This window comes from Bidens hawaiensis, unplaced genomic scaffold (genome assembly GCF_021521415.1).
Source record: "Bidens hawaiensis isolate Kalapana, Puna unplaced genomic scaffold, B.hawaiensis_p1.1 tig00007783_1, whole genome shotgun sequence".
Taxonomy (NCBI): domain Eukaryota; kingdom Viridiplantae; phylum Streptophyta; class Magnoliopsida; order Asterales; family Asteraceae; genus Bidens; species Bidens hawaiensis.
The window spans coordinates 568,831-578,237 of record NW_027491540.1 but is presented as its reverse complement, the minus strand read 5'-3'; the positions used below and the strand labels follow the sequence as shown (position 1 = coordinate 578,237).

At 36.9% G+C, this 9,407-nt stretch overlaps 1 protein-coding gene across 1 annotated transcript; it reads right to left on the bottom strand.

Moving 5' to 3' along the window:
* Positions 1 to 204: 204 nt before the first annotated feature.
* Positions 205 to 1,143, bottom strand: LOC143636100 (uncharacterized). Its single transcript, XM_077103777.1, has 3 exons — positions 894 to 1,143; positions 433 to 809; positions 205 to 333 (listed from the first exon to the last, which is right to left on the bottom strand). Exons 1-3 carry the CDS (start codon positions 1,141 to 1,143, stop codon positions 205 to 207), a joined length of 756 nt encoding a protein of 251 aa, XP_076959892.1.
* Positions 1,144 to 9,407: the final 8,264 nt, after the last annotated feature.

The following is a 9,407-nucleotide window of genomic DNA, read 5'->3' as shown; positions in this document are numbered from 1 at the left end:
ATCTAACTGATAAACTTTGAAACCTTTCCAAGAAGCAAAAGCTAGAAAAATCCGAATTGCCTCTAGCCTTGCGACTGGTGCATATACTTCGTTATAGTCGATACCTTCTCTCTAGTTAAAACCCAATACTACAAGTCTTGCTTTGTTTCTGACAATGATTTCATTCTCATCTCGTTTACACTTAAACACCCATTTGGTGTTAATCTACTTCTTATCCTCAGGCAAATCAACCAATTTCCAGACCCCGAGCTTCTCAAACTGCATAAGCTCCTCTTGCATGGCGTTGACCCAGCTTTCTTCTGTTAGGGCCTCTATATATGTTTTTGGCTCAACCTGAGAAATAAAACACTTGAATGAGAATTGATTTAGTAAAGGAGATATTTTTGAGTAAAAACACTGGAGATTTTAATCGATTTGACGTCTTGTTTGAACTCCAGTATTCAAATCTCTTATGATGTTATCCTCAGGATGATAGGATAAAGTTCTTGGCACAACTTCTGTAGGAACTGACACTTCAGATTGAAGATTATTCACATTCTCTTCAGCAGAAATCGATAGTGAAATGGCTTCGATAATCTCCTCATCGGATCCACTATCATCATCAAAAACAAGAGTAATCTCTGGCATGTTATTAGATTGAACATGATCTGGTACATCTTGAGGAACAGACATAGGAACTTCAGGTGTTGGTACATAATCTTCTGATAACTGTTGATTATATAACATCGTCAAAGTTTCATCAGAAAGAATTTCCTCAGGTAGTTTGAAACTCTCCCACAGGCTTTCATAATCAAACAGCCTAGAATTCCCTGGTCGTTGAACAATATGAGTATATCTTTAACAATCAACAATTTGAACTTGAACAATTTTGTGGAGGCTAGGAATGTATACACGTCTTAGTGGACTAACATATCCCACAAAGAATCCTTCAACAGCTTTGGGACCAAACTTCCCACTTGCCTCAAGAACAGTGCATGTTGATCCAAACGGTTCAAGCCACTTCAAATTAGGTTTTCGATGATTAAGTAGCTCGAAACACGTCTTGCCAAATTTCTTGACTGTAAGCACCCGGTTAAGTGTATAACAAGCTGCAGCTACTGCTTCTGCCCAAAAATTAACATGTAATTTTGAATCTGAAAGCATAGTACGAGCTGTTTAATTCAAAGTTCGATTCTTTGGTTCAGCTACCCCATTTTGTTGCGGAGTGTACGGTGCACTGAATTCATGAAGAATTTCCCGGTCATTACAGTACTCAAGTATTTTGTTGTCACTTCTTATTCGATGGATCGGTAGATTATACAATGTAAGGCCCCGAACCCCGGGAACCCCACAGTTGGTAATCATTCAAAACACTCGTAAAAATAATTAAACTTAAAAACAATTCTTTTCATTAAAATAAGCATCACAGGGTATAATTCGGCGAAAAACGTAAATAATATAATAAGTTCCCAAAACCCGGGAATTTTGCCCAAAACCAACTAAATTATCTTTAATAAAAAAATTTAAAAGGAAATGTTTAATAATAAAGTCTTCAAATCCCGTATGCCCTTCACCGTCCAAGTAGCTTCGTGCACGTCCAAGCGATAAGGCATCCTCTTCTTAACCTAAAACTCACACTAACATGCACACAAAGTCAGCTTAAGCTGAGTGAGTTCAAGTTTTAAATAAGTAACAAAAGTCTTAATAATCATTCCAACGGTTTTAAAACTGTAAACGGAAATACATCAGTTAGGTCATCACATTTAATAAGTAATCATCCTTACGTATGAACATCTGTATACGTGCATTCCCATATATATAAATATATATATATAACATTCAATAATAACATTCAGGGCCGAGAAAACGTACAACCCCAACACGTAACATTCCATTCAACGCATGCAAACATGAAGTAGGCATACGTAACATTCCGTAGTCGATAACGACTACAACATTCGCCAACTATTGGCCATCCAATAATATATGTACATACACACATTCTATAACATTCCAAGGCCTACCAATACTAGCAAGCCTATGCAAAATAGTTTAAAACATTTCATCAAGCAAAATTGCTTAAGTGTGCATGCTAGCCCAAAACTTAAAAAGAGTTAAACGGGGCATCGAGAACTCACCTGAGGTCAACCAAACACCAGCAACAAGCTAAGGACTCCCTAAGTACTCACTCACAAGCAAGGGCCTGCGTAACGCGTCACTAAACTGGACCGTAAGAACACACTTGCCTAATGGGCCGTTCAAGCCCAACACGTTGGCCCGAGGCCCAACCCATACCCAATTACTTTACCTCAGCCCCTAAAACCTTTCAATTAACCAAATCCACCCTACGATTATGGTCGGGGCTAACCATGATGCACAACTCACCCGCCGATAATCAAATCGAGTCGAATACGCGCGTAATAAATCTTAAAACCAATTGTCAAACAAATCAGCCCCAAATGGACCAAATTCCCATCTTAACCTTTTCTTACATCATAATTATGTCACCCGAGTTGATAGGGTTGACGGTTCCTTTTTACAACTTTCAATTTACCATTTAAACGAAAATTCGCGCACCGCCAGCTCGATTGACCAATCACCAACCAAAACAGCCCCGAGTATCAAAAAAATAACTTTCCCACAGCCCTTAGACTCCCCTAGGGCCATACAAACTGATTCGGTTGGTCATTCAATCGAGTAACGCATCAAACTCAACAATTGACAATTCTACACCCGATAAACCCTAGTTTTCAAACTAAAATCGATTGACCGACCTAAACACCTCCAATGGCCACAAAATTTTAATATGATGTAAATACCATACCTGGGAATCTTTCTACACCAGAAACTCTAAATTTTATCCACGGGAAGTGGGTCAATTTCACTTTGGCCGAAATCTGTCCAACGAAAAGTATCGGCAAAATTGAGCATCAAAATGATTAGGGGTGAACGAAAAGAGTGTTAGGGATTGTAGTACATACCTTGAACTACTTCTAGGAGCTTGGAATTGATCAAAAAGTCGAAGCAAGGAAGGGGGAGGGGCTGGTCTTCGGCCGATCGCAGCTGGGGGGGGAGGCTAGGGTTAATATAATTGTTTTATGATATAAATAAAATAGTTACATCCAAGTCCCTCCAAATTGAGGTGTAAGGCAAAATGGAAGGAAAAGTTAGGTTCTTTAACGTACCGGGATGACGTAAAGGCTTCCGAGAAACGTTGGATAAATCCCGAGAATTATACATACTCTACAAGCTTTAATTCTTGAAACCGGAATTAACGGGCGTTACATACAACATCTCCAATTTCTTGAATAAAATTATGAGGAAATCATACATCTCATCCTTTGATTCCAAAAACATCACCCACGAAAATCTCTAATAATCATCAGTAACCACAAGACAATAAAGTTCTCATGTGATACTTTTAACATTCACCTGACCAAAGAGATCCATATGTAGACGTTCGAAAGGTAAGTTGATGGAGTTAATGAGTTTCTTCGGATGTGATTTCTTGGTCTGTTTTCCCTTCTTACAGTCCAAACATTCTTCATTCAACTAAAAATTTCTCACATTCACTCCTTCAACCAAGTTCTTATGAATCAGATGATTCATCTTCCTCACACTTATATGTCCCATTCTTCGATGCCATAAAACTGACTCTCGTTCTAATGCCTAGAAATAAAACATTGAGCAGATCCCAAAGATGTTGATGCGGTACTCATATTCATTACGTAAAGATCATTCTCACGAGGAGCACGCATAAGAATCCATTCTTCAGGTATTTTGAAACCCGGTTTCAAAATTAAACACTCTTGATCATTGAAATGTGTAGAGAAAGATTTATCACAAATTTGTGATATACTCAGCAAATTATTCTCTAGCTCTGAAATGTAGTTGACTTTTTCATAAATGACTTTTCCATTAGTCAATGTACCTTCCCCAACAATTTGACCTCCTTGGTTTCCTACAAACCCAACTGTAACGCCCGTTAATTTCCGACAAAAGGTTTAATCTTGTAGTGTTATGTACACCTTTCGGGCTTGACCCGGCATTCTCTCGGGAGCTCCTTGCAAACCTCGTAAACGTTCTCACTTAACTTTCCACCCAAGTTGCTACATACTTCAATTTTGAGGGATTTGGATGTAACTATTTTATATCATAAAACAAAAGAAAACTCAAACCCTAAACCTATTTGCAGCCGTCGGACCTGGACCCCCCCCCCTGCTTTTTTTTCTTCTGTCCCGCCATGTTTCCGCTGTGAAAACTTCAATTCAAGGTCGGTTTTATGATTTCCCAGGTCTTTTACACCTTAATTGATCATATTAACGCGTTTATTGGTCGTTAAGATTGAGTTTTGATGATAACAGCTTGCTGACAGATTAGTATACGTTTATTGTAGGGTCTGTAACGTGATGTTAATCCACTGTTTTTGATCGATTCTTGATTCCATGATGTTCTACTTTGAGTCTAGTTTCCAGAAAGGTATAATACGTAATTTTTGGACGAGATTTGAATGGTTTTTATGATTTTATAAAATCGAGTGTCAAACCTGATGCGGGACGACGGATTCTGGTCCGTCTTCCCGACATCATAACCTTTTTTCGACAAGTCTAAATTGGTTGGTTCCACTTCTGGAAGTTAATATTTTGAGTTAGGAACCAAACCTAATTAGAATCATTTAATTTGGCTGGGTAATGAATTTTATAAAAATAAAACCATTTTGTTGCGCAGCTGAAATAGCTGCACATACCTTTCTGTTTTAGAAGAATTTTTATGATTTTGTGTCCACTAGAAAAATATAATAAAAATATTTTTATAAACTTAAGATATTTATGTAACACTGGTAAAAATTTAATAATTTAATTTCATGGTTTTCCTATGCAATAAAATACATCTTTGCATGCTAAAATCTGCATGTTATATTCGTATTGATCAATAAGTTCGTTTTAGGCTTAATCGGTGGTTTTGGTTAGTTGAAAGGTTTTAGGGGCCTCGGGCCAAGTGTTGGGCCTTGGGCCAATTTTTGGGTCTTAGGCCAAGTGGTTGGGCCTCGGGCCAAGTGTTGGGCCTCTGGCCAAGTTGTTGGGCCTTGGGCGAAAGTGTTTTGGCCTTGGGCCAAGTTGTTGGGCCTTGGGCCAAAGTGTTGGGCTTGGGCGGCCCATTAGGCAAGTGTGTCCTTGCGGTCTAGATTAGTAACGCGTTGTGTATAATTTACAGGCCCTTACTTGTGAGTGTGCACTTAGGGGTTTCCTAGCTCATTGCAGGTGTTCGGTTGATTCAGGTGAGTTCATGATGCCCTTTTTACTCTTTTACGTTTTGGGCTAGCATACACACCGAAATACAATTTTAAATGATTTTACTCGTTACAGGGAATTGAATAGTTTTACATGGTCTCACTCGTGATGGTGCATTTTGAAAGCTATATTTGAATTATTTTATATGCCTTAGGATATTTTAGACTCGTTCATGGTCTTGTGTCATTAAGGTTACATACATTATTGATGGTCTAGACTCGAGGATGTTAGTAGACTTGGCAGTAATTGAATATGAGTAGACCTATTTGTGTTTGCATGCACTGATGTTACGTGTTGGGTTGTACGTGTGCTCGACCCTGATGTTATTACTTGGATGAGATGTTACGTGTTTGGGTTGTACGTGTGCTCGACCCTGATGTTATTACTTGGATGAGATGTTACGTGTTTGGGTTGTACGTGTGCTCGACCCTGATGTTATTATTTGGACGGTATTTATAGGGATATAAATATATGGATGTATATAGATGTCTAAGTACGAATACTTAGTGTTGATGATGGCCTAACTGTTCGTATCCCGTATTATATTTTAAACTCTTGGAATGTTTTATAATCTAGTTTTTATATTTAAACTATTGGAATGTTTTAAAATCTCGATTTTATATTTAAACTCTTGGAATGTTTTATAATCTAGTTTTTATATTTAAACTCTTGGAATGTTTTATAATCCAGTTTTTATATTTAAACTCTTGGAATGTTTTATAATCCAGTTTTTATATTTAAACTCTTGGAATGTTTTATAATCCAGTTTTTATATTTAAACTCTTGGAATGTTTTATAATCCAGTTTTTATATTTAAACTCTTGGAATGTTTTATAATCCAGTTTTTATATTTAAACTCTTGGAATGTTTTATAATCCAGTTTTTATATTTAAACTCTTGGAATGTTTTAAAATCTAGTTTTTATATTTAAACTCTTGGAATGTTTTATAATCCAGTTTTTATATTTAAACTCTTGGAATGTTTTATAATCTCGTTTTTATATTTAAACTCTTGGAATTTTTTATAATCCAGTTTTTATATTTAGACTCTTGGAATGTTTTATAATCTCGTTTTTATATTTAAACTCTTGGAATGTTTTATAATCCCGTTTTGATATTTAAACTCTTGAAATGTTTTTAAACGAATTTATATAGGCTTGCTAGCATAAGGTAGGCCTTGGGATGTTAAATATATATATATATATGTATATACATTATTGCTTGGCCTATATTTGGCGATGTTGTAGTCGTTTCGACTACTGAATGTTGTATATGCCTACCTTGTGTTGCATGCGCCGAATGTTACGTGTTTGGGTTGTACGTTTGCTCGACCCTGAATGTTTGTAGTCGTCTCGACTACTAAATGTTGCGTATGCTTACCTTGTGTTGCATGCGCTGAATGTTACGTGTTTGGGTTGTACGTTTGCTCGACCCTGATGTTGAGCCGTGATCGGGTCAAATATATTACTTGGGGAAGACCCGGGGTGAGGAGGCCCGTATCATGTGCTTGGATGTATGAACCATGGTCGGGTCAAATATATTACTTGGGGAAGACCTGGGGTGAGGAGGCCCGTATCACGTGTTTGGATGTTAAACCGCGACCGAGTCAAATATATTACTTGGGATGACCCGGGGTGAGGAGGCTCGTGTTGCATGATTTTGTTTTATTAAACTGTGACCGAGTCAAATATATTACTTGGGGATGACCCGGGGTGAGGAGGCTCGTGTTGCATGATTTTAACGGTTTTGTTAAACCGCGGCCGGGTCAAATATATTACTCGGGGAAGACCCGGGGTGAGGAGGCCCGTGCTGTGTGAAAAGATGTTTAATGTTTTATTCACTTATGATTTGGTTAAGAAAGGCTATTTATGATTTTATGGTCTCATGATTTTCCACTACATTTCATACTTATGGAATTTAAATTTTTAATGAATGTCGTTTATGAAAACTTGAACTCACTCAGCTCAAGCTGACTTTGTGTGTATGTTAGATTGACTTTCAGGTTAAGAAGTGGATGCTACCGCTTGGACGTGCTGGATGCTACTCGGGAGGTTGAAGGCCTTTCTGGTCGAAGAATTCAAATAAAACAAATATTTTATTTACATTTGATTTTGGACACCTGTACCCGTGTTTGGGATATTTAAATACTTACACTTTTTCCGCTGTTATTTACTCTGAACTTGTTTTAAATAAAACGAATCGATTGGTTTTAAATTTTTGTGAATTTGTGGATGTGATTACCAACTGTAGGATTCCCGGGATTCGGGGTCTTACACCAACATACCCTCCATGAATAGATTTGACATCTTTGAGCAACTGAAGAGTACCCGTCATGTGCCTAGAGGCTCCACTATCCATTATCCAACGAGAATCGTGAGATCTTGGAAGCCCCTGCACATACAGTAAACAGTTTTAGTGAAACAAGGAAACCCAAGCCTTCTTGGTCTTGGGTTGTTTAAAGTTTTTGTACAACAACCTAATATCATCAATATCTGACTCACAATACAACAAATCCTCACTAGTGACTTGTGAATCAGATTCAGTTTTTACTTTCTCAACAACCTCTGGTGGTTTAACAACATTTTTAGCCACCCAGTTTTGACCTATGGCTTACTTCTTGTTGTTAAAAGATTTTTGAGTTATTTTTGAAACTTTTGACTTTGAAACATCAATTTTAACACTCTTTTCATCATCAGTGTTAACAAACTCATCACGTTTCAGAATTTTCACATTTTCATAAACAATCACCGGTTTCTTTTCACACACATAAACTAGACCAGGTTTCTTGGTGATTGACTTCTGAGATGGAGCATGATCATTCTTAAATCGATTGGGACAAGCATAGAAAACATGCCTAATTTCATTACAACAAAAACAACGTCTCCGGTCAACAAACTTGTTAACCTGAGATGTCGTTCCAGATTGTTCATGCTCTTCCTTTTGTTGACAAAACACCTGGTTAGATTAAATTATAAAAATTGCTTCTTTTTTAGATTCCGAGATCTTACCATGCACAAACACAATTTTATTAATTGGTTTGACCCGATGAGATTGCTTTGAATAAAAACTGGTTTTAGCAAATCTCTTCGAATCAACATGATTTTCCTTTTCATAAACCTTTTTTTCAGTTAAAACTGATTCTGCAACTTTGATTCCGGTTGACATATCACACTCAGAACTATGATTCTCCACCTTTTCAGTGTCAACAGACTCATCATTATTAGACACATTGTTATCATGCAATGGAGTATTAATTTCCACATTCAGTGCCTTTTTCAAACCCTTAGGTTTGTTTGGAATATAAGTATTTCACATTGGTGAAAGCACGGCATGATAATCACCACATGATGTTGTATTCTTGTTCACATCATCCTTGATTTTGGTTCCAGGCATAATGTGATCAAGAACATAAGATGAAGCAGCATAACTCACTAATTTCAAGATTACTCTTTTTGTCTCAATCTTGAGTGTTTGCAACTCAAGTTTGAGAACTGCATTCTCATCAATGTGTCTATTAATGGCAATTTGTTTATCTTCCACAGTATGTTTTAACATTGAAGTTGTCTTTTGATTTTGTTGAATACTTTCCCACAAATTCTTTTCACATTTTTGCAATTTCATATAAGCCTCATTAACCTTATTAAGATCAAACAAAGCTTGATCATAATGTTTTTTCAACTCTTTAATTTCAAGAGTTTTGAAATCACACTCATTACATGGTAATTTGCACTTTTCACATACATTTGAGTTTAGAGTTACCTGATGTGCCATGAGTGCCAGTTCTGTTGGAGAACATTCTTCACTTGAAGTTTCAGAATCTTCATCTGTAACCAAACCTTCAACAAATTCCTCTTTTAGCTCAACTGATTCCTCCTTATCTTCTGATCTTTTGACTTCTGAAATTACCTCATCTACTTCATCTCCAAAGTCAATCTTTCCATGAGGTACTTCTTCACCGTTAAACCAACCTGCAAAACTTTCTATTATATCAGGTGGAAATAATGAAATCAAATAGTCATAAGGAACCTCATGAACTTTATCATATGTCCGTGGAAGTTCGTCATCTGAAGTCTTCTTATCATCCACTTGATCAACTTTAACACTTTCCTCATTCTTATCCATACCCTGTTCCTTTTCA